This window comes from Natrix helvetica (genome assembly GCF_964273705.1).
Source record: "Natrix helvetica genome assembly, chromosome: 1".
Lineage (NCBI taxonomy): Eukaryota > Metazoa > Chordata > Lepidosauria > Squamata > Natricidae > Natrix > Natrix helvetica.
Window position 1 is genome coordinate 124,908,535 of NC_138548.1, and position 25,874 is coordinate 124,934,408.

At 39.1% G+C, this 25,874-nt stretch overlaps 1 protein-coding gene across 3 annotated transcripts; it reads left to right on the forward strand.

Annotated features, from left to right (window-relative positions):
- Window positions 1–252: 252 nt before the first annotated feature.
- On the forward strand, window positions 253–25,323 carry FNBP4 (formin binding protein 4). Of its 3 annotated transcripts, none has more exons than XM_081935723.1 (17): window positions 253–496; window positions 2,059–2,151; window positions 7,290–7,426; window positions 7,654–7,837; window positions 8,696–8,843; window positions 8,931–9,081; window positions 10,209–10,547; window positions 11,277–11,475; window positions 12,764–12,888; window positions 13,803–13,907; window positions 14,274–14,407; window positions 15,374–15,522; window positions 20,237–20,550; window positions 22,184–22,325; window positions 22,417–22,679; window positions 23,663–23,820; window positions 24,151–25,323. In XM_081935723.1, exons 1-17 carry the CDS (start codon window positions 373–375, stop codon window positions 24,239–24,241), a joined length of 2,856 nt encoding a protein of 951 aa, XP_081791849.1. In that variant the 5' UTR covers window positions 253–372; the 3' UTR covers window positions 24,242–25,323. The 3 variants fall into 3 exon arrangements, with proteins under 3 accessions (XP_081791849.1, XP_081791848.1, XP_081791850.1); XM_081935722.1 differs by having other exon boundaries at window positions 254–496; window positions 15,374–15,549; XM_081935724.1 differs by lacking the exon at window positions 13,803–13,907 and having other exon boundaries at window positions 254–496; window positions 15,374–15,549.
- The last annotated feature ends 551 nt before the right edge of the window (window positions 25,324–25,874 follow it).

Genomic DNA, 25,874 nt, shown 5'->3' on the forward strand with positions numbered 1-25,874 from the left:
CTACAGGGAGAACAATAACTTATGCAATTAATCGCCCTACGTATCCCTTTTGTTTACGTGGAGATTTTCACTCAACTTGGCAGACGGGACCGGAAGCCTTTAATCCTACGCACCATGCGCGCCCTGCTTGGACAGGCGGAGAAAGCAAGCGCGGCAGCGCTGTCCCCGAAGCCCTGGCCTCTCGCCGCGCAAGGCCTTCAGCCGCACCCAGCCCTCTCCGGCGCCCAGCGGGCGGCGCAGGCTCCGCCTCATCGTCCCGACTCTCCTTGCGCCCTACCGCGGCCCCGCCTCCACTGGTAGGCCCAGGCTGCGCTCGCTTCGCCCCATTTCGGGTCTCTGATCTGCCGAGAGCGGGACGCTCTGCTGCCTCCGATGGGGAAAAAATCGAGGGCGGCGCCGGCGGGGCGCCGTCCGATCCTGCAGCTCTCGCCGCCGGGGCCTCGTGGGGGACGGGAAGAAGCGACGCCGGGGGACGGGGACTCGGCGTCAGAAGCGGGTGAGGGCGCGGTGCGGCCTACAGGCTTTGAGATTGTGATGGGGGGAGGGGGGGAGAGCGCTTCCCCGGCCGCCCTTAATGAAAGGAGTTGTGGGTTAGGGCTTCCCCCGGCTTTTTCTTTTCGTGTGTGAGCGCAGAGCTGCGTCCTGCCTTTTGCCGCGTGTGTTAACGCTTGCCCGTCAGACGACAACAATGGGCGCCTCGCTCGCTGTTTTGCCCAGGAGCTTCAGGAAGCCCAACGAAGGCGTTTTACGCCTTCCTTAGCTTAGCCTACCTTACCCTGGCGGCCGGCGATGGGGCTGGCTTTGCGGATGGGAAACGTCCTTTGGGGAGAAGGTAACTTCTTCCAGGCTTTCCAGTAAGGCTGTCAAACTTCTGAACAAGACAAGGACACCCGCTCCCCGGGGGGATGATGTGGAAATAATGAACCGGCTGGAGATGATGGATGGCCTTGGAGTGATACTGGACCGGAATTACCCCTGTCAAATAATGATGGGGGCAGTTGATGGCGGTATTTTCCCTCAAATATGTTTTGGGGCATTATTTAAAACGTCGGGGATTATAACTTGTTTTTCCATGCTTTGCACTGTTGGTTCTGAGGGAAATCCTGAAGCACTTATAATTAAAGATGGGGAAGGAGATTCCAAGATACTGGGCTAAAATCATACTAAACGTTATATAAGTGGATTGATTGACAGGCAGCTTCGGTCAACCAGGACTGAGCATTAAAAAAATAAGGATAAAAGTGACCTCAATAATTAAAACCATGACTTTCACTGTCAGAAATATGGTTAAAGAGTCAGTCTTTTATCTTTAAGGAAAAGGCAAGTGATTGATTATCATCCTTGAGGGAGTCCCACGACTTGATACCCAGTGTGAAAAGTCTATGTATACTCAATGATCTGTAGCCAGAGTTAAAGGTATATTATTACTAGGCGTGTACATTTTTCACATTTTAGCATCTGTAGTGGAAAGAAGCCGACTGAAATAGTTGAGCAGTAAAATAAACAATAGCTGTTTTGCAATTTAAAAATAATTAAATCTAGATAAATTACTCTTCCTGTGATTTTTGCAGTAGTATTTCCATTGGTGGAGAGAACTAAGATATATTTAAAAGTTGCTTGAAGGAAAGCAACTGAATAATTTGTTAATGGTTTTTCCTTGTTAACAATTTAAATTCCTTTTCCTGCAGTCCCCATTACTACCTCTCATACAATTCTGGGGATTTTTTGAAAAGAATGTGTGTGTGTGTGTGTGTGTGTGTGTGTGTTTGTGTGTGTTACAAAAATGAACAGCCAGCAACTGAAAGTAGCTATGCTTGACAACATAGTACGGAGAGCCCTTGCTTATAAAGTTGCCAAGAGTCGGATATGACTGAAGGGTTAAAACTACTACTATATTGTTAATAAGTTCCCTTGCTTTTATGCCTTTAATTGTTACTATTCTTGAGAGATCTAGGCAGAAAGCCTGTTTCCTTTCCTGACACCACTAATGAATGCTTTTTATTATTTTTTTACAGTGAGTATATTCTTTTATGTTTATGGTATGCTTACTTTTTCCAGATGAATTTGAAGTAACTGAAGAGGTCCCAAAAATAGCCTCAAACCCTCCTCAGGCTAAGATGCCGGTTGGTCCTGTACCAGTTAAACCAACAGGTACAATATTTCTCAATACCTAAAGCTATAGTCACACTGTTGGCATACAACACATTTTTAAATGTTACTTATTTAACCTTTTGACTTACATTTTTCCATTAGAATCATACAGATAGTCCTCGATTTATGGCTACTCATTCAGCGACCATTGAAAATTATAAATGAAGGGGACTAACAACAGGTCTGCAAAATTGCAATCTTTGCAATATCTCCACAGTCACATGATTGTGATGACTGGCTCGTGATTACAACATTTCAGCAAACTGTGATTGCCATGTGCAACTTTCCCTGCCGGTATCCCAGAAGAAAAGTCAGTGGGATGCTGGCAGGAAATGTCACAAGTTGTTCCCATTTATTTTTCTCCAGAGAAGTCCACTACAGAGCTCCTTGGCCACCAGTGCTCATCTGCTGCCCTCACTGGTTCACCCACACTCCCTAATGCCTGCCTGCAGCCCTTGCTAGTCTGCCTGCACTCCCCAGTGCTGCTCACGACCCTCACCAGCACATCCATAACTTTCACCAGACTTACCACACTCCATGCACTTCTCCTTGTCTAGGACTCCTGTCTCTACTCACTAAACCCACGAGGTCCTGGGTAATGATAGTACGTGGGATAGCTGTCACTAAGCAATGTAAGGTTTGTGGCATTGCACTTTACAACCATGTTATTTAATGACAACAATCCCAGCAATCTATAATACAATAATAATACAATAGTAGAGTTGGAAGGGACCTTGGAGGTCTTCTAGTCCAACCCCCTGCCTAGGCAGGAAACCCTATACCGTTTCAGACAAATAGCTATCCAACATCTTCTTAAAGACTTCCAGTGTTGGGGCATTCACAACTTCTGGAGGCAAGCTGTTCCACTGATTAATTGTTCTCACTGTCAGGAAATTTCTCCTCAGTTCTAAGTTGCTTCTCTCCTTGATTAGTTTCCACCCATTGCTTCTTGTTCTACCCTCAGGTGCTTTGGAGAATAGTTTGACTCCCTCTTCTTTGTGGCAACCTCTGAGATATTGGAATAATGCTATCATGTCTCCCCTAGTCCTTCTTTCTCTTAAGCTAAACATACCCAGTTCCTGCAACCGTTCTTCATATGTTTTAGTCTCCAGTCCCCTAATCATCTTTGTTGCTCTTCTCTGCACTCTTTCTAGAGTCTCCACATCTTTTTTACATCGTGGCGACCAGAACTGAATGCAGTATTCCAAGTGTGGCCTTACCAAGGCATTATAAAGTGGTATTAACACTTCACGTGATCTTGATTCTATCCCTCTGTTGATGCAGCCTAGAACTGTGTTGGCTTTTTTGGCAGCTGCTGCACACTGCTGGCTCATATTTAAATGGTTGTCCACTAGGACTCCAAGATCCCTTTCACAGTTACTACTACTGAGTAAGGTATCACCTATACTGTACCTGTGCATTCCATTTTTGTTGCCTAAATGTAGAACCTTACTCTTTTCACCATTGAATTTCATTTTATTAGATAGTGCCCAATGTTCAAGTTTGTCAAGATCCTTCTGTATCTTAAGCCTATCTTCTGGAGTGTTGGCTATTCCTGCCAGCTTGGTATCATCTGCAAATTTGATGAGTTCCCCATTTATTCCCTCATCCAAATCATTGATGAAGATGTTGAAGAGTACTGGGCCTAAAACATAGCCTTGGGGTACTCCACTGCATACTTCCCTCCATGTAGATGCAGTTCCATTGAGAACTACACGTTGAGTGCAGTTGGTCAGCCAGTTACCAATCCATCTGGTGGTGATGCTGTCTAACCCACATTCTTCTACTTTATCTAGTAGTAGGTTATGGTCTACCTTATCAAAAGCCTTACTGAAGTCCAAGTAAACTATATCAACGGCATTCCTCTGGTCCACTAATTTTGTCACATTATCAAAGAATGCAATAAGATTAGTCTGGCATGATCTGTTTTTGACAAATCCATGTTGGCTTTTGGCTATTACTTTGTTTGCTTCTAGGTGTTCGCAAATTCGTTGCTTGATTATTTTTTCCAGAATCTTTCCTGGTATTGAGGTTAGGCTGATAGGTCTGTAGTTTCCTGGATCTAATTTTTTCCCTTTTTTGAAGATGGGAACCACATCAGCTCTTTTCCAGTCCTCTGGTAGTTCCCCGGCGTTCCAGGATCTCTGAAAGATATAATTCAGTGGTTCTGAGATCTCGTCTGCTAGTTCCTTCAGAACTCTGGGGTGTAATCCATCCGGTCCTGGTGATTTGAACTCATCTAGGGTAGACAGGTGCTCACTTACCATTTTCTTCCCTATTTCAATTTGTGTTCCTAATTTTGTGGTGCTGCTTTTGATAGGTTGGACTGTTTTATCCCTTTGTGTAAAGACAGATGCAAAACATGAGTTAAATAGTTCTGCTTTCTCCCTGTTGCTTGTCACCTTCTTGCCACTTTCTCCTAGCAATGGACCAATTGTTTCCTTAACTTTTTTCTTGTTTTTAACATGTTGGAAGAAGCTTTTTTTGTTAATTTTTACTTTTGTGGCAAGCCTTTCTTCATTGTGAGCCTTAGCTTTCCTCACTTCATCTTTACAGGCTCGGGCTATTTGCTGATATTCTGCCTTAGTTATGTCCCCCTCTTTCCACTTTTTATACTTACTTTTTTTGTCTTTCAGTTTGTCAGATAGTTGTTTATGCAGCCATGCTGGTTTCTTTTGGGAGCTGTTGTTTTTCTTCTTCATTGGTATTGTGTTAGACTGGGCTTTTCTAATCTCATTTTTCAAAATTTCCCAAGCTTCTTGAGTTGTTTTCCCCTCGAGGATTCTCATCCATGGAATTTTTCCCAAGCTCTCTCTAAGTTTATTGAAATTAGCTTTCTTAAAGTCCAAGACTCTAGTTTGACTTTGTTCTACTACTTGTGTTTGGATAATGTTGAATTCCAATATTGCATGGTCACTTGCCCCCAGGGTTCCTATGACTTCAACACCTTCTATCATTTCCTCTCTGTTAGTGAGAATTAAGTCCAGTATGGCTGATCCCCTTGTTTCCTTCTCTACTTTTTGGAAAACAAAGTTGTCTGCTAGGTTTGTTAGGAACCTGTTGGATCTTCCACTTGGTGCAGAGTTTGTTTCCCAGTTGATGTCAGGGTAGTTAAAATCTCCCATTACTATTGTGGTGTGCTTCCTACATACCTTAGTTAGCTGACTAGCAAAAAGTTCATCTTCTTCCTCTGCTTGGTTGGGTGGCCTGTAGTATAGACCTATGGCAATGTCATTTCCCCCACAACCTTTAATATTGACCCAAATGCATTCAAGATAGTTCTCATTATTGTTGTGCTCTATTTCTGTAGAGACATAGTTATTTCTTATATATAGTGCAACTCCACCTCCTCTTTTATTTGGTCTATTTCTTTTAAATAATTTAAATCCTTCTAGCTGTATGTTCCATTTGTCAGTTTCATCCCACCAAGTTTCTGTAATGGCAATAATATCATATCTGCCCTCTTTTACTTGAATTTCTAATTCTCCCTGTTTATTCCTCATGCTCTGTGCATTGGTATATAGACATTTGAGTCCGTTTTGATTGACCTTGTGTTTACTAGTTGCAATCAGTCCAAACTGTAAACTGTTTTTAAGCCCATGATTTGTGTAAATCAAGTTGGATACAGGAGGTTTACAGATTAAATATTGGAGTTATTTTTCTGAATTGATTACAATGAAGACTATTTTGCTTTAAAATAAATGAGAAAAAAGATTCTTTGTAATTTTTTATTATATAGTAACAATTTTAAAAGCTATATCTTCCATCAGATTTTTGAAACCAGAATAGTATTAATGTTCACAGTATAATTTGTCATACATATTTTATTTTTTAAAATTTATAATTTGTACCAATTCCAAAGGATTCATGATGCTGTACAGCAATAAAGAAAAGCATAATACCTATATCTCAATCAAAAGAAATTTCAAGCATGAAAGAAAAGCAAATATAAAACCCATGAGAAGCACCTACAGTATGTCGACTAGGAATAAAATATCTTATGTAACACTGCAAAAGTTCCCAAAATTTATTTCACACAATTTTATCACAATATCAGTTCATTATTTTGGTGACAGCAACATTATTTAAAATCCAATTCAAGCCATCAACACATATTTTTTCTTTGGAAGGAGCTAAAATTTGTATCAGCGGCGTTAATTCAAGAACCTGCAAAATTCTAATTTCCTGATGTGGTTCTTGGCATTCCCCAATCATATCCTAAATTTGATTTGGCTGCTGTAACATATTTCATATGACTTAGATGAAAAGGTTACATTTTGACTCTTTTGACATGAGGGCAAACTTAAATGAAGTCATAAACAGCATTATGCTCTACACATTATTTTACTTATGTATTAGATTTATGTATAAACTTTTCTCTAGGAGTCAATGTGGTTTTACATAGGGATCTCCTTTCATTTTACTTTCACAATAATTACCTTTTAAGGTAGTTTGGGCTGTGTGAGGATGATTGTCTCAAATCACCCAGTAAGTTTCCATAACACAAGAGTGATCTCCCCACTCCTATGTGAATATTAACAGGTACACTGCACTGGTATCTAAAGTCTTAATGTAATCTGCATTGTTTTGATTTAGTATGTTGGGTAAGCTCCATTGTTATTTGTAAATTAGGCTTAGATGTGCATACATTTTTACAATTAACAAAGGTTAAATAAATCATGGTTGAATGGGGGTATGGACCATTCTTTTATAGGCAAGCTATAATTTCCATTTTTTCTCTCTTTATAAGGAAAAGGGGGCTTCTTTTAAAAAACATGGTTGGTAATATAGTATTAATTTTGCAACAGGGTTAAACTTGTTTTACCCTTTTTTGGAGTCTGGAAGGCTGTGTGTAGTCCACACCTGGCCTGGTATGATTCATGCTTAAAAATTCAAAATATCTTCAGGGTTTAGGTTTGGTAGCAAAAGTGTTTTCTCTATAGTAGTAAGCACTATTAAATCTATTTTGGGTATTTTGTAGGTCAGTTATAAAATTGTTGCCGGGGAGTTTGTAATAAGTTGTCTGGCTAAATATAAGGACCTGTAAAAAAATTCAGACATTGAATTTTGTGTTTGGATAATTGTTATTTGTTGCTGTCGTGGAATGCCAGATATGATAATGTTGATTTTTCTTTTAGGTGGTTTGTGTTTGCTTGGTACATATGCAGACAGTGATGAAGAGGACAGTGAAATGACCGAAAAAGCAGCACAATCTGCAGATGCAAATGGAAATAATTCAACAGACATCGATAGTACTTTGGCTAATTTTCTAGCGGTTAGTAGAAATGTTATTTTGGTTCATTAATTGACTTAGTCCTTGAACTAGTATAAAAGATTTTTAAAAATCATAGTAATACTTTACAACAGACAAGAAAAGAGAGAAAGCATCTGAGGGATAATGCTTTTAGGAGCTGTTCAAATGTTTTATATTATGAAGTTTTTCTCTTCTAGATTGACATTAAATAAATGTTCTTAAAATATGACATCTTCTACTTTTTCAAGGAGATAGATGCAATTACTGCTCCTCCCCAACCTCATGAGGTTACTGTACCAACTACGGCTCCACCGCCAACTCCTCCACGGCCAGAACCAAAGGAGTCTGCTGCCAATCAGGTTTTGGTAACTGCAAATGGAACAGACCAAGTAGCTGCATGGCAATATGACACTCAGTGCTCATTGACAGGAGGTGAGCTCATTATAGCTAGTTTATTCATAGATGATAATATTGTGAGGATCACTTAATCTCATTGTACTTCCCTATGATTTAAGGCTATTAATCTGTATCCTGCACTCTTGGACTATAAAGAAGTCTTGGGCTTTATTGTGTGTATTACTTGAAGAATACTATCAAGCTCCTGTCAACTCCTGTCACTTTTTCTAAGAACATTATATATTCAAGTCTCTCTACCTTGCCTTGCAAGATTTAGTTACCAGTCCCCCTAATAAACACAGCTACTCTCTGTACACTTTCATCAATTTGTCTGAATCCTTTAAAAAATGTTCCCATTGCTGGACCCAATATTTGAGGTGGGATCAAATTAATTTACTTACCAAGAGTTGGTAACTATAAGTCTATTGATGCAGCTTAAAATTGCATCTACATTTTTAGCAGCCGTGTTAACATAATTTCCAATCTTAGTTTTCTAATGTATTATTTTGGATTTTGTTTCTGTCTTCTGCATTATTAACCCATCTCTTCATCCAAGTCAAAGATTATTCAGATATACAAAGACTGATTGAAGTCCTTTGTTCTCTTTAACTAAGAATATTTGGTGTTTTTATGGGGCTGAATGCAAAGAGTTTTACGGGATTGTGCTTTGAAACTGAAAGATTATTAAAAGCAATTTATGAATTTTGTCTTGTTTAACAATTTGGGATTTACTCAAGAGACAGGAGTGAGGGAAATAGGGAGCAAATTCAATTGCAATCCCTGTTTAATGTACGTGTACAGAGAAATATGGAGATGCTCAATAGCATAGTCTAATTATTTGCTGATTAATAAAGAAGGGCAAAGTTGCTCATTAATATTTAATTTTTCCCACAGTGGGAGTAGAAATGGGAGACTGGCAGGAAGTTTGGGATGAAAACACAGGCTGCTATTATTACTGGAACATTCAAACAAATGAAGTTACTTGGGAACTACCTCAGTATCTTGCAACACAAGTCCAGAGTCTCCAACATTACCAACACGGGTAAAATTAAAGAACTGAACAATTTCAGAAGTTAAATTGGATTTGTTTTTTTAAGCTAAACCTTTACTAAAACTGCTCTTTCATTAGTTCTGCAACAGAGGCTGATGAAAGCTATCAGGTGGCTGCAGATACCAGTTCTCAGGGGAAAAGTGGAGGTGGTACTAGTAGTACCATTGCTGTTCCTGCTGCTGGTAGTATTGGACGTAGGACAATTCTTTCAAAACGTGAGCTGAGAAAGGTCAGTATCAATTTGAATGAAACATTTCCATAAACAGTGTCTGCTCTTTTATCGTTCTTTCCTCAAGATTGTACGTACCTTTCTCTTTTCAAATCAAGAGTGGCTAATTCACACTTTGGAGTACTTGATATTGTAGAAAATCAACTTATATAAATTAGGTTGCTAAGAGTTCATATCTAAATATTATGTATCAGGATTCTCAAACTCTGTGATGCCATGACCCTAAAATGTTAACGTGAATTTCTGTGACACCACCACCACCCCAACAGAAAATATTTCATTGGGGTAAGAGTTAAGGAATAAATGAGTATAACACTTTAAATAATAATATTTAAAGTATGTCTTTCCATGAAACTCTGATAGAACTTTACAACCATAAAAAAATATAATTTGGGAATCTTCCCTAATCTTCTTTTTAACAGGTGGCCTGTGCTGCTTACTTCAGCATTCATTTCTGAATTCTGGTTTTAATTTTGAAGCAACCACTTTCATTCAATAAAATTGGAGGGGGAGGGGAGAAAAAGACTTCATCTTAAATCAACTACTCTTAAACTGCTCTTTAAGTGTTGCAACGTGCAAAAGATTGGTAGGCTGATTTTGGCACTTTCCAATACAGGCCTACCGAAATAATAGTCATTAACTTGATATATTCAAACATTTTAAAGAAACTGTTGGTGGAGCTGGGATTCTTAGGTTGCTTTGCATTCTACATATTTTTTTATTAAGCTGGTAAACTTCTTTAGAAAGGCCTGCGGCAAACAGGCCAGATGAATACGGAATGGATGCTGGGAGAGAGGCAGATTTCCCCCCCCCCTTGTTTTCCTCCCCAAAAACTAGGTGTGTCTTATAGTCCAAAAATACGGTATATATTTATTAATTAAATTTATATGCCACCCATCTCACTGTCCGAAGTAACTGAAGAGTGTCTAGAGAGCAGAGTTCCAGAGCTAAATGCTCCAAGTGCGGTTTATGAACTTCTGAAATACTTGATTGGCTCTTTACTGCCAAGTATTCTAGTAGTTCTTAGAACTACTAATGTTCTCATCACTAATGTGATTTTGAATGTTTTGTCTGGCATAGTTGAAGAAGTTAACATTTTGATGGAAAAAATGTCCTTAACTTTACAGGAGGTGAATGAAGGCATCCAGGCACTATCAAGCAGTGAAGAAGAGAAAAAGGGAGTGGCTGCATCTCTGCTGGCTCCTTTGCTTCCTGAGGTAGTGAAGGAGGAAGAGGAGCGCTGGAGGCGGAAGGTTATATGTAAAGAGGAGGTGGAGCCATTGATGGAAGAAGATGTGACGGCAGAACAAACAACAGCCATTTCTGATCAGTTGGAAGGTGTTCATGATATTGGGGAAGACCCCTCTCAGGAAGACCTGTGTAGTGTGGTGCAATCAGGAGAAAGTGCAGAGGAAGAAGAAGAGCAAGACACTCTGGAACTGGAAATGGTATTGGAGAGGAAGAAGGTAGGTTATATATTATGTAGGAATTATTTTATCAAGGTTGTAGCTCGCTAAGAAGAAAAGGATGTACTTGCAGATACTGCATTGAAGGAAAAGCTATAACATCTTTCCATGATTCTACAAAAGGAAATCCCATTTTGGATTAACTTGCTGTTGTGTTCTTCAGCATCTAAAAGAAATGTGTGTTAGATTTGCCTTCTAGGAGAAAACTGTTATCAATTCTATCTTTTAAGATACAGATCCTTGGCAATAAAATGCCAAAAACATATTTAGACCTGTTTCTCCAAATCAAAGATGATACGTATTTTTGTGGAGGCTATATATTATAATGTGCTTTCTTCGTTCTATTGAGAGTTTGTGTACTACATTGTTACAGAGTTACTATCCATAGTGGTTAATTATTTTGGAATTCAGCTTGACATTTTTTATATTTTCTGTTCTATAGAAAATCAAATGCCTGGTTGAAAAAAATATTTTATACTGATCAAATTCACTGTCTGTGGGGCAGGGGAAGTAATTATAGGGTCACAAACAAGTAGTGGATGTGGCCAATTAGACAGCAGTTGACACAAAAAGTAAAGTGAGGCTTAGAGAAAAAGGTCTTAAAAGTAATGAGGAAAATGATTATATAATAGTGTTCTACACATACAGTCTTTCATTATTTAAGGCAGATACGTAGGAGCAATGAATGAATGAATTCTCCAATACTGAAATAATGTTTCATTTTTATAGGCAGAGTTACGAGCTTTGGAAGAAGGTGATGGGAGCGTTTCAGGCTCTAGTCCACTTTCTGATGCAAGTCAATCAGATCTAACACGGCGGTTGTTACCAAAGCCAGGGAAATGGAAGCTATTCGGAGTGGCTAGTCCTGAATCTACAAGCCGAGGGTCTAGCAAGACAGGCCAAGATAGTCCTGGACCTGGAGAAACTGGTAGGATTCTTTTCAGATCTTTGGTTAACCTTAGTTGCTTATGTCTTTCTGTCTACTGTGCCAAATTATTCTGAAAGAAAGATGTTTTAAGGAAAGATGGGGAATTCTTAAATTGGGCAGAGGAAATGCTTGGGGAAGGATAACAGCAGTAAGAACCTTCCCAAAAGATAGAGGAATATCCAGCAGAGAAATGGCAGAACCTCTCAACTCTTTCTCTTAACTCAGTGGTTCCCAACCTTTTTTTGGCCATGGCCCACCTAAACATCTCTAAAATCCTGATGGCCCCTCCGTGACATATAATTCTTACTTTACTCAAAAAGTGAACTCTACTCACACGGAGGAAGCCTAAAAGGCCATTAACTTGGTTTAAACAAGATCCAAATTGCCCCCATTAAAAATCAAATTGCCCTCCTGTGGGGCATGGTCCCATCGTTGGGAACCATTGTCTTAACTCTTTTTTCCCAAGGAAATCGGTTTAAAGGGGCCCAAGCAGAGTCAGACAGCTAATAACCTCAAGGGAACTTGCAAATGTTATTTTTGTGTGTATGTGATCTTTGAGGAATCATGGAGAACAGGCTACCAAAGTTCCAGATGAGTAGAAAATATTTTGTACATACATTTCCACCCCCACCCCCCCAAAAGGAGAGGAAACATAGTTATTTACATGTCATCTTGAAATTTGTACCAGGCAAACTCTGGGACAGATTACTGAAATATATAGTTTGTAAACATTTATTAAAACATGTATTGCTTGGCAAGAGCTAACTTTGGTACTAATTTCCTTTCCCCAACAAGTTAGTTGACCAGGGGAATGCAAAAGATTTGACAAATTCTCCCAAGAGACAAAATATGGGCAGGATTATGCTACTTTTAGATGGATATACAGATGGTTGAACAGTAATATCCCATGAGTATGTATCAATCTGGACTCCATTCTAGGTCCTGTGCTCTTCAGGGTTAAATAAGCAATCATCACATTTGCAGACAACACAACGTTGAGGGAATAACAGCCACCTTGGAGAATACAGTCAAGATTTTGATAGGCTGGAATAATAAGCAAACGTCACCAACCTTCAAGGAAACCAAATGTTGTAGTTGTTTTCAAATACAAAATGGGTTGTTTGTGAACCAGGATTTAGTCATTTCAGAAGATAGGACAAGAAAGAACTGGTTTAAATTACAAGGAAGTAATTTGCATTCTTCGGTTCTGTGATCCTTACGTTCTGTGACTGTAGAGAATGAACGTAGAGAGTAATATATATAGTCACTACTCTTGTTTTCTGTTCAGCTGTGAAGGAAGAACCAGAAACGGCTGATGACAGCTTGGGCCATGGACCAGACGTGGAAGAATTTCAAGACAAAGTGAAAACACAAGGGGTTTTCAAGGTAGAAGATGAAGAGCAGGATTTAAAGGTGTGTGAGTTAAAAAAAAGGCTTTATAGTTAGGAGAGAATCATGTATTTAGGTATATCATTTGCAAATCTTGTTTTCCTGACACACAATGATCATTCATTTTCATATAATTAAGAAGAGTGATATGACCTGAAACGATACAAGTATGATCATTTACAACCTCAAATTTAAACACAGAATAAATAACCCTATCTGAGTGTTTGTAGTGCAGTCTAGCTTATAGACTGAACTTTTTTCTCTGTCTTTTTGTGTTTGCATGTGAATTTGTCCTTAAGTCGTTGTTTGTACTTAATGTAGTGTAGGCTATTTTATCATAGAATACCTCTGAACCTTTTAAAGTTTTAATTATTTTTAAATGCTTCTAGTAATACTTCTAGACGTATTCTGTGCTGAATCCAAAAAAGTTATAGAATTTAAAAACAAATGGCATTTGATATGTAAAGGTATAATGCAAGTTCTAACAAGAAGTAGGCAGTCTTACTAATAACAGAAAGTATTTATTAGTAAGGAGAAGCATACTGACTTATCTTTTTATTTAAGCATTTTAGCTTTTATGACTGTCAGTACTGAATAATGAAATAACAGCATTTTTGTGCAAAGTAGGTGAAAAAGTCTGCATTGGACATAATGATTACTGATTTATACATATTTAAAATTAGATAAGATCTTAAATTATCCCATCAGGATAAAATAAAAGTGCATGGGCAATAAGATTCAGGACAATACATTTTTGAAAATATTTAGCTAAGATTGATTGGCTCAACTCTGGTCCTCATTAGTCACAAATTTTTTCAGCTGAGATTTACTATTCAGATCATGGATCTTTGTACAGTTCAGAGTCAGCATTGCAATAGTCTTTTATGGTATGACTAACAAACCAAAACTTGACCTCTTGCTTGCTTTACTTTTGGCAGTTTCAGATTGGAGAGCTGGCCAATATGTTGATAAGCAAGCTGGAGTTCTTGGGCATCAGTAGACAGTCGATCTCTAACTTCCACATGCTACTGTTGCAGACTGAGGTAACCAGGCTTTACCTTTTATTAAAAAGAAACAATGGAATATAGGAAGCCATATACATGAAAGGATTGTGGTGTGGCAAGAATTTAGGAAGTTCAAGTCCCATGGCATGAATAGCAGTCTCTATTTCTTTTCCCTTGTCCCTTCCTCCCCCACCAGCTTCTGGCTTTATTTAAGACAATATTTTATTTGCAGACATAATGGATGCTATGTAATCTTTATAATTAATTACAAGCTTTATCTTTACTGCTGCTTCCTATTCTAAGGGCTTAGCACTGTATAAAATGCTAGAGTTAAGCAGAATATGGCATGCGTGTGGGCAGTTTGCAAATTTTTCATTATTCTGTGTCTTTATCTCTCTTTGACAGACTCGAATTGCAGATTGGCGGGAAGGTGCTCTCCAAGGAAATTACCTCAAACGCAAATTACAAGATGCAGCTGAACAGCTAAAACAATATGAAATAAACGCCGCCCCTAAAGGCTGGTCCTGCCACTGGGACAGGTACGCACTCTTCTCCCCTTTTCACCTTTCACCTTTGACATCTCAGACATGATTTGTGATCATCACCACCTACCGACCTGCCGTCATCTGTCTGGAGACTGAGAGCAGCTGCACTTAGCGGTGCTGAGCGGGCAGAGAGCCTCTGGCACATACAGATTTTGAGCCAGCCACAAAAATTGGAGAAATATAAAGTCTATGTTAAGTGTATTGAAATGGATTTGATTCCGCGATTGGACAGAGCTGGTGTTTACTCTCGAATGTAAATGCGCTAAGGAGGGCGGGCTTGGGGGGTCGCGCATGCGAGAGCTCTGTGCACATTGCAGGATCTCAGGAACTACGCTCCCAAGTAACGTCTGTGTCCTTATGGAAAGCTCACTGCCTGAGGATCTCAACGAAGAACAAGATAACTATCTCCTGCCAGCAGGTCAGACCAAACTATTTCTTCTTATTTTTGGCTTTCTTGATTATTTTTGTTTATTTGAAATCTTTGCTCTTTTGTTTTTCAGCTCCCAGATCCTCTCCCTCTCAGTAGCCATTCACTATGTCTGACACCAAGAGTATCATACATGTGACTGCAGCAGTCCATGGGAGCAGCCAACTTTCATAAATTGGGCTGTTTCTCTTTTGCTATTCTGGAAGGAAATGAATCCTGAGACTACCTTTAAAGTCTATTTCCTCACACAGCCTTTAATTTCTTATCAGCCACAAGCGAGTTGTTTCGCTCGCCCCCTACTCTTGGAGCAAGGGGGTCAGGGCTGTGATCACAGAGCCAGCACCACAAACAGTTTGGAGCAAGCTCACCTTGCCAATTCTTCCTCGAAGCTGTTTGTTGCCTTTGTGAACAGCAGTCCTTTTATAAGAGGTTCTTCCTGTGAAAGTATTCCGCTGTCGCAGGATAGGACCACATTATTGTGTCAGTGTGGGGGGTGAAGAGAGTAAAGCTTTGTTTTCTTTCTTGTGATTTAGGGATCATAGACGCTATTTCTATGTTAACGAGCAGTCAGGCGAATCCCAGTGGGAGTTCCCAGATGGGGAGGAGGAGGAGGAAGGACAAATCCTAGAGAATAAAGCAGAAGTTCTTCCCAAACAAGGATTGAAGGAGAAAACTGAGTCTGGTGAGGAATCTACTGATAATGCTACAGGTACAAACTTGGATGTTTTGCTAAAAGAAAACTAATGGGGAGGGGGGGGGGACATTTTTAAAGAGGATCGACCATATTTAACACAGAAGAGTAGTTGCTTAAGGACAAGTGTGCCTAAGTATTCACCCGTAAACTGAAATGAGAGTGTGTTATCTATAATATTCCTTTGTATATAAATGAGGATATTCTTTTTATCATTGTGTGCAGTTCATGCATCATAGATATCCATGTGAAGCCAGATTTCTTTCTGCTGGAATTCTTTCAGTTTAATTTTAGGGTTTGGGGACTGGTTATTTGGACATTTTTTTAATATTGGAGGTGAAGAAACTCACATAAAAACAGGACTTGCTCATATGTTAAAGCAAAGGAAACTGGACAAGAACATAGTCGCTGGAAAACCTAATAAAAACGGAATAGCAATTTATATCAGGTTGCCAGTTTGACAGATATTGGATGAGTTTAAGGACTAAAGTAGGGAAGATTTTAATTTTGAAACTATGGAAAGAAGGTAAGATATCTCCATAGATGCCGCCATCTCACTCCAAATAAAAATAAATAATTTTTTAAAAAATTCCCCAAGTGTTAATAGAGGTAGAAGGTGAAATATTTATCCCTGGAAATACATGTGGAGCGTTAATTTGAATTTAGACAATTTCAAGGGAGGAAATCAGTTGTACTCCAGAATGGTTATGCCCCCAAAGTTCCAAAATCATCCATTAAAGAAGATCTTGCAGTGATATATGCAGATTACGATCCAGTTCTAATAACATTGAATTCTGGGGGGGGGGGGGGGAATCTGTCAAATGAAAGATGAATAATTGCTATTCCATGACAAGGTCTTACAGATTTTTTAAAATTTTATTTGTATCCCGCCTTTATTATTTTTACAAGTAAGGTGGCAAACATACCCAACACACTTCCTCCTTCTGTGAGGTGGGTTGGGCTGAGAAAGAATGATTACTCCAAAGTCAACTATAGCTGACTTTCATGGCTAAGGTGGACTTGAACTCACAATCTCCTGCTTTCTAGCCTGCTGCTTAACCACTAGACTAGACCAAACTGGCTCTATGCAAAATGTAAAAAGGAATTGAAAATTTTCTTCAAAATAAACAGAACACCAGGAATGTATGACGCTATCATTTGGGAGATAAGCAAAGCATGAATTAGCAACTAAGCCAAAAAGAGAACAGACAGAACAACTGGATGCCAAAATAAGAGAATTAGAACAAAAGCATAAAACTCTAAAACACATAATCCAAAAGAAAAACTGCTGATGAAAGAATTGCAGCAATTAAGTTCATTGGAAATGGGAAAACTACAAAAGAAGATTAAAAAAAAGAATTTCAAACATGTGAATAAATTAGGAAAATTTGTATCAGGTTAGAAAAAAGATTATCAACAATAAAAAAAATGCTGCATACATCAGAAATTATAGAAGAATTGGTAGGTTTTTCCAAGGGACTATATTCAACAGTTAACATTGAAGTTGCTATAAATAAATACAATTTCCTTAAGAAATTTAATGGCCAACATAGACAAATATTAAGTAAACCTATAGCTATCCAAGAAATAAAAGCAGCAATTTATTTTTTATTTATTTCAGTTTTATTCCACCTTTACTATTTTATAAGTAACTCAAGGTGGCATAACTTAGGAAAGAATCAGATCCAGATGGGGTAATAGCTCAGTATTATGAAAAACTCTGAGGAATTGTTGCAACCACTGACAAACACAATGAATGATTTTTTTTAAAGTGGTACCACAAATATGGGAAGTAACATACTGTACTGTTCTGACCCCCCCCTTCCTTCGTTGCCCACACAGTACACACACTCCGGAACAGTACAAGGGAACAAGGTTTATTACACCAACAGACAAGAGGCTTTGTGGCAGCAAGCCACCAAGACAGAACTCACAAAGACAGAACACACAAAAGCAGCAATCCAGCTTGCCAGGATCTCAGACTAGAGTTGCTGTCCAAAGTCCTTTGTTGATTGCTACGCAGAGCCTGTCCAGAGTCAACCCTTTTATAACCTAAAAAGGGCGTCTCCCAACAGCACCTGAGAGCTCTTTACTGCCTATAATTACGCCCACGCTCCTGGCGTTTGTGGGCGCGCCGGAAACGAGCATCCCGAAACGCCCTACTAAGTCCTGAGTCACTATCCTCTCCGCTGCTCCAAGGCAGGGCAACGGGAGTCCTCCTCCTCTCGCTCTCACCGCTGCTCCATGCCTCTGGCGCCACCTGGTGGCCGACCAGACTCTCGGATTCCTGCTCAGCCTCCGAATCCTGTCCAGGATCGCACATCCCTTCTGTAGCTGACTCGCATGGAGTATCACTCTCGGAGTCTGGTGACAGCGGCACTGGCTGGGCCACAACACTGTACATAACTTGGATTTACAAAGACAATGACATGGAGAAACCACAGTAATACAAATCAATCTTTCTGTTGAATATAGATGTTAACTTTTTAGAATACTAGTGAGTGTATTTGAGATATTATACATAAGGACACAGGTTTATAATCAATTTAAGTAGAATACATCAGCAATAAATATGAATCAGTTGCCAAATGTCTGAATTTTGATCTCATGAGTATCAGGATGCAGTAGTGGTTGTAACTGTGAAATATGGTCTCTTCATTGCCATTGTAACGAACAATCACTAAACGAACTGTTGTAAGATGAGTATGTCAGTCAGAAAACAACAAAGAAGTTAGAAATTAAATATTGGAAAGTGGCAGATACTCAAAAGGTCTTTAACATTCTTTTTCTTATTGTCAAAAATAGCTTAATATATTTTGTCTTTCTGGTTAATTTTTCATCAACAATATATGGTGCATTAACTAGAGAACTTTAGTAACTTGTTTGTTTACTTATCAATATTTCATCTCAGCATAAACTATTTTATTCTTTTTCTCTTTCTTTAAAAAGTAATTAAAGAAAAAGAAGTAGGCTTGCCTTTGACAAAAAAGCCCCATATAATGATAGAAGCAATAAAATGTCCAAGCAAACTACCATATTTTTCGGAGTATAAGACGCACCTTTTTTCCTCAAAAAAGAGGCTGAAAATCTGGGTGCGTCTTATACACTGCATACATAATTTTTGCTTCCTGAAACCGCACCCCTTCACCAAAATGGCCATGCAGAGCCTTTAGGAGGCTGATAGAGTGCTCCTGGGGGCTGGGGAGGGCAGAAATTAACAAAAAAACAGGCTGCTTTTTGCTCAGTTTTGCCCCCTAGCCCCCAGGAGCACTCTATCAGCCTCCTAAAGGCTATGCATGCCCTTTTGTGACAAAATCGGGCGGTTTTTTGGTTCCTTTGGGGGGGGGCACCCTCCAGGAGGACTCTACAAGCCTGCTAAAGGCTATTCATGCCCTTTTTGGGACAAAAAATGGGCCCGTTTTTGTGAAAAACGGGCCATTTTGGGGAACTCTGCAGAATGCAAAAAACTTTTTTTAATTTGCTCTTCAAAATCTTGGTGCGTCTTATACTCCTGTGTGTCTTTTTTTTTTTTTTAACAAAAATTTTATTGGTTTTACAAAATTTTTAGGAAAAAGGGTAGTGGAAAAGGGTACAAATTATGGCAGCTACATTGTGCAGAGAATGGCACACACACCCCGACTCTCATAATTTTCACTTATTAAGACATTAATACATCAAGTAAAATACTACTTAACAATTTTTTTTGACAGCATATTTTACCTTATATCTTCCAATATTTTCAATCTATTTTATATCCAACAGAAAAAGAATTCCCCGTATCAGCAATTGCAGTGTTTTTCTAGCTCACTTTTGTGATCTAAGTTTTCTCGATGCTTCCTCTCCCCCCCCCCCCCCCCCCCAGCAAGGCTCCGGCACCTCCCGTGTCCTGTGTAATGTCAACAGCTTTATCTAGGAGAGCATTGTTTTTTTCTAAGAAGGCCTCCGCCTCCATGGTTGTATTAATTCTAACTCTGCCACCCTCCCAGAATATCAACATCCCTTCTGGTAGAAACCAACGAAACCAACCCCCTTTTTCAAATAGTTTCTTTGCTAAAAGCTAATATTTTTTTCTTTTATCTCTAACTTTCTTTGGGATTTGTTTCAGGATGACTATCTCTCTCTCTCCTTGTATTTTAACATTTGCCCCCTTTGTGCACTCAGAATCTCATCTCTTGTAGTCTTTCTAAGAAATTTAATATGAACCTCTCTTGGAACATTGTGTGTTCTAGCATAGGCTGAATTAACTCTATAGATCAGGTAATATCCCACCCCAACTGCTGTCTGTCTTTTTTGATGTATTCAGCGAGTAAGTTTGTCATAATCTCCCTCAAATCTTCATTATCAGCCTCAATTACATTTTGAAAGGGAAAAAGACATCCTTTCAAATTCTGTTTTTATCTGGTGGTTCTCAAGTTCTTGGTTTCCTCTCTGGACCCCCATCACCTCCCTCCTCATCTCAGCTGTCCCCTCCTCCACAAGATCCAGTCTCTGCGAATTTTGAGCCGTTTGGTTTTGGTTCTGTCTGAGTTGTTCATTCATTTCTTTCAGTTGATTTTTCAATTCCTCCTGCCCCTTTAAAATCTTTTGAAGCAACTGCTGGGTTAGGTCCTCCTCAGGGGTTTTTTGTAATAAAGACTCCTGTGTGTCTTATATTCCGAAAAATACAGTAGTTAAAACTTTTTTGTATATGACTTTTTTCTTTCAGGTACTGTTTCTAAAGAATCTCTTTCTAGTCAAGCCGGAGCTACTTCTCTGGTGCCTCTCAGTCCATTTTGGACTGTTCTTCAGCCCTCTGTCCCCGTACTGCAACCCCCTTTACCTTTAGAAATGCCACCACCCCCACCACCCCCACCAGAATCACCTCCTCCACCCCCTCCCCCTCCCCCACCTCCTGGAGAAGATGGAGAAATACAGGAAGTAGAAATGGAAGATGAGGGAGATGAAGAGCCACCAGCACCAGGAACAGAGGAAGATGCTGTTCTAAAACCTCTCCTTCGACCAGCTGTTGCCAACAGCCAGGTGAATTAATAGTCCTTGGAGTATGAATTGTATCCGTTCTCCACTGTGAAACCAATTTGACCTCTGTTGTTTGTCTTCCCAAAGCCATATCAGGCAGTAAACACAATTTTCATCACCTATGTATGCAAAATGAATTATGTAAATTATGTTGCTGTATTGGGCAAGAATTTTCAATTGGTATATACTTTGTTGTGAAAAATAATATATTTTTTTCTAAGAAATGATATGAAAGTGGGAGGAAGAGCTTGGGTTATGCTATTCAGGACTTAGGAGGAGCATCATTTGTGTGTAAGGAAATGAACTCAAATTTAAATTTTGTTTTCAGTTCTGTGCATTTATTGATTTGTTTATTTTGTATCTCACCCATTATTAAAAACAATTCTAAAGTAGGTTGTTTAAAATTAATTTACAAAATGTTAAAACAATTTAAATGTTTTAATAAGAGTGACAAAATTTGTCCCCTCTATATTTAAAATAAATAAAACAGTTAAAAAACAGTAGTACAGAGCATAAATGGTATCTGTAACAAATCACTGGTACAAGTAACACTCTCAAGGGATATTTCCACTAAAGCTTAATTGATGAGCAAGTACAAAACAGGTATGGAACGTTGTTCCCTAAAATATCTATATATTACCATATTTTTCGGAGTATGAGAGGCACCTTCCCCCCCAAAGGGTGAAAATCTGGGTGTATCTTATACAAAAATACAGCATTTTTGGTCTTCTGAAACCCCGCCCCCTTTGCAAAAACAGCCGTGCATAGCCTTTAGGAGACTTCCAGAGTGCTTCTGGGGGCTGGAGAGGACAAAAATGAGCGAAAAACAGTCTGTTTTTTGCTCATTTTTGCCCCCAGAAGCACTCTATAAACCTCCTAAAGGCTATGCATGCCATTTTTTTGACAAAAAACAGCCCCATTTTTACTTGTTTCCTCCCCCCCCCAAGCCCCCAGGAGCATCTACAAACCTCCTAAAGGCGATGCATGCCCCCCTTTTTTTTTTGACAAAAATGGGCCCGTTTTTGGGAGGTGTGCAGAGTGCAAAAACATATTTTTTTTAAATTTGCCTCTTCAAAATCTTGGTGCGTCTTATACCCCGGTGCATCTTATACTCCGAAAAATACGGTAACTCATACTTTTAATGTTAATATAAGTATCTTGAACGTAAGCACAATAGCAAATTGGCAGCAGTTACAATGCCTTCAGAACGGGCGAACTATAGTTAGCAATTGAGCTTTGGCATTTTGTTCTGGCTAGGATAGTCCTGTAGACCAGGGGTGTCCAAACTTGGGAACTTTAAGACTTGTGGACTTCAACTCCCAGAATTCCCCAGCCAGCATGGACACCCCTGCTGTAGACAATAGTACAGTAATCCAGTCATAATACAGACATTTCTGTTTGTCTGTAGAGATTCTCAATCATCCGGGCCACTGTTGTCTCAAAGGTGCTTTTTCAAAAGGCAGCTGGACTATATTTGTGTTTGTAGTAGTTGAAAGTGTCATGGTGATATTGTTGCAGATAGTAGTAGCTGCTTTTCACAATTGTATTAAACAGTGTACAGGAATGATGGTAATTGCTTGTTAAAGGTTTGCATGATTCACAAGCCTCACACTGACTTCCTTCTGTCTGCTTATAGATCAACTCTGAGACCAGCACATCCACAACTTCCGCTAAACCTTTAAAAAGAAAAGCTTCTGAAATGAATGCTGGACAGGTGCAGCGAGCAGCAACTATTGGAAGTTGTCCAGTGCTTTATGGCCAGTCAGTAGTAGGTGGAAGTAAGTTTCATTCCTTAGATGCTGCTTTAGTTTGATAACTGTGGGGGAGATGTTAGGACATTTCTCATTCTTTATGCTATTGTGTATTCAGGCCAACAAGGGGTGAGTTTACAATCAAGTTACCTTGGAGTACCACAGCCAGCTCTCGTAGGCTATTCAGACTGCAGTGCCTCAGGGGGACTTCCTGCCAGCACGACACAGTCAGTTCCTTCACCAGGAGCTCCACCTGCCACTGCAGAACATTTGCCGCCACCACCACCACCACCACCACCTCCTCCTCCTCAGTCACCACCTCCACATGTTCCAAAGTCATTACCTCTGGATAAATCAAAAAAGCTTAGAAGAGGTAGCAAGGTTAGTGCTTGAATTTTCTGTCATTGAATGTACCAAAATGAAATGAGTTGCATGTAAATAGAAATGTGTGTTATTTCACTAAGCTGATCTTATTACTTGTTCATTGGGTAGCATTTCATACAGGTAACTTTGTTGTTTGTTTTAGGACATTGGTTTATAGAAATGTCCTGAAAAATTAGTGCCTTGGCATGAGAGCTAACATCCTGGGGATGGGTCTGATCTCAGTCATTTTGGAGATACTAGTCTGATTCTCAGAATTTCTGAACTCTAATATATTTGGGTTTGAAAGAAAAAAACATTTTCTTTTTTGTGTCTGAATCAGCAATATAGTGTTAATTTGCTGGATATTGGGTAATTTATTGTTTATTTTGACGATCAATTTTCCTTTTTTGATATCAAAGGTAAATAGGCTGTGTTATCCAATATTTAGAATGTCCCACCACTTTTCCTCTTGATCCTTGTCCAGAATGGCTTGTAATTTTTAGCAGAAAGTTATTAAAAATATCTTCATCATGAACATAACATGACCTTCTGAAGTCATGATGATTCTTTGTTTATAGGGGGCATCATCAGCCTTTTCTGAAGAGACTGTCATTGCTTCTCTTGGACATAAGCCGGTGTCCTGGCGGAGGTGACAGATAGCTCCTCATTAAGAGCTGTCCTTGAGGAAGCTAATTATCTTGTTCCATTACCTCCCAAACAGGAGGTCTCATCATTTCATTTCAAGATCTCCCTGTTCTATGGAAATTGAATAGAGACACAATACACACCTATTCTGAATGCATTATACAGACTACAATTTATTTATAGATGAGAAATCAAGGGCTGATTATATTCTTAAAAGCCAGGGATGTGCAGAAAACAATCTTTCGTTATTTTGGTTATCAGGGTTTTCATGATACAAATTTTCCAAAGCAGATTAGAATTAGGCAACATCTAAGAGAAAATAAATAGTTTTGATGTTTGTGAATATTTTGTTATAGAGGAAAAAAACCAAGACAAAGATGCCATCTCTGGTAAAGAAGTGGCAGAGTATTCAACGGGAATTGGATGAGGAGGAAAACTCCAGCTCTACTGATGACGATCGGGAAGTGATGTCGCAGAAACGAATAGAAGAATGGAAACAGCAGCAATTAATCAGGCACGTAGAAGCTTGCATGATGCATCTGCCATCTAACTGCATGCACCTAAAATATTGTGATTCAGTTCAATTTTTTCTAATTTGAGGGCAGCATCTGTTATTTCATGTGGTATTATCAACAAAAATGGAGGATTGGTTTGTGTTTAAATTGCTTTTCAACATAACTGGTATTTAACAAAACAATATGTACTGTATGCAAGAAATATTACTTAGAATATGTTTTTTCATAAATAGGTGCACATTTAGAAAAATGTTCTTCTGATTTTAGATCTTATATTATGTAGTTTCTTTTTCTTTTATTGTAATGTTTCTTTCTATTCTTTTTTACAGTGGTATGGCAGAAAGAAATGCCAATTTTGAGGCTTTGCCTGAAGACTGGAGAGCTCGACTCAAGAGGCGGAAAGTCACTTCAAACACATGAGCTTTTTTTAACCACACCTGTACAGTTAGAACCTTTTACTGTTGGATCTGTTGTAACTTTGAAGATACTTATTTCAGTTCAATTACCTGAGAGAGAATTTTGTTGGACTTGGGAATCTTTTGGAGATATACTTTGGCAAATAGGTCTGTGAAATGATGGTTAGGCTTGATACTTTTATGTTAAGCAGCTCCCATTTCCGACAGCTGACATACCATTCTGTCCAGTTCCCTGGTGGAACAGATAACAATAACTGATTGGTGCACTTTGGCTGGTTCCATTTCTTACTCCACATTTTTATTCTTGCTTTCTCAGGTACTGTAATGTGTCTAGCTGTAATTTGCCACTTAGATCAAACATAGCATTTCAGGATTTGAATCCCTTGTTTCATTCCTGGTTTTGCCAACACTTTAGGTTTGGCAAAATTATTTGTTTTTCTCCCCTGGGCATTTTCATTAATTGTATTAAAAATAATCTTCCCTTCCTATTTTTGCTGCTCTAACATCCTACCAGTTTCACTGGTGTGACTAAAACAAGATGGAAAATCCCTTTTATGTAGCTGCCATATTGAGCACTCTTTGAATTGAAGGGGGCTCCCATGTTTTTACTGTTGGATATTCAGGGTAGAAGCCAAGTGACTCATTTGTATAAAAAGCTGCTGGCTTGCTATTCTGTTGCTGGCCAAGCAATAGCTGAGTGGCCTGCATAGTCCCGGATCAGATGCAATACAGACCCCTCTCATAAAGACCTGCATTTGTATGCTACTTTGTGTTTAAGCCCTATTTAATTGGCTGCCAGTTGATAGATATGTGCTAGAGGAGTGGGGAACATATTCTCAGTATTTAATTCTTAAGTCCATGTCATTGATTCCAGCAGAAATTCTGTATTTAAAGCCAGGGTGAATATTTATTCAACCTATGAATGTCTGAGTTAATTTGAGTTTGCTTTTTAAAAATCTAAATCAAGTGATAATGATTTTCTGTAAAATGAAAGAAAGGATGGTTTATGGTTGGATGCCATTTGTATTTCTCCAGTTTATGGCTATGTAAATTTGTACATACACATTAATAAAATCTTTTTTTATACTTCAGAACTGTTTTATGCTAGCTTGAGCCCATTGTCAATAAAAATGATAGTTACCTAGCAAGTACGTATACCTTATATGAAAACTCTGCAAAATTACCTTTCTGCAAATATGCATACATCAGGACAACAATGGATAGTATATACTGTATATCAGCATCAATGATAGATCTTTCACTGATTTTCAAATCTGAAATAAATAGCACCACTGAACACGTAAGTGTTTTGTGGAAAGTTGGAACAAATAACTTCCCTGATTTGAGGGGAGATGACTTCCGGTCCCCGAAGGCGACGGACGTTCTCGTCCGCTGCTCGTCTCTCCGGCGGGCTTCTTTTAGGAGCACAGGGGGCCTTGGAGGGACCCCCTGCCGTAGGGCGGCTTGTTGGAGCCCCTGGGATCGGTGGCAGCCGCGGGGGGGTTTCCAGCTTCGCCCCGGGAGCATGGGAGGTGCATGGCGTTGCTGTGTGCCTTCGCCGAACGGACTCCTGAAGGAAAGAATTAATTAGAAGTCACAGCTGAAGCGCAGGAAGTGAGAAGTTTACCTCAATCTCT

Coding starts and splice junctions, on each gene's coding strand:
- FNBP4 (XM_081935722.1), top strand. CDS start 373: ATGGGGAAAAAATCGAGGGCGGCGCCGGCGGGGCGCCGTCCGATCCTG. Junction 13,908..14,273: donor TGCTACTGTTGCAGACTGAG/GTAACCAGGCTT, acceptor TCTCTTTGACAG/ACTCGAATTGCAGATTGGCG. Junction 22,326..22,416: donor CCAGTCAGTAGTAGGTGGAA/GTAAGTTTCATT, acceptor TTGTGTATTCAG/GCCAACAAGGGGTGAGTTTA.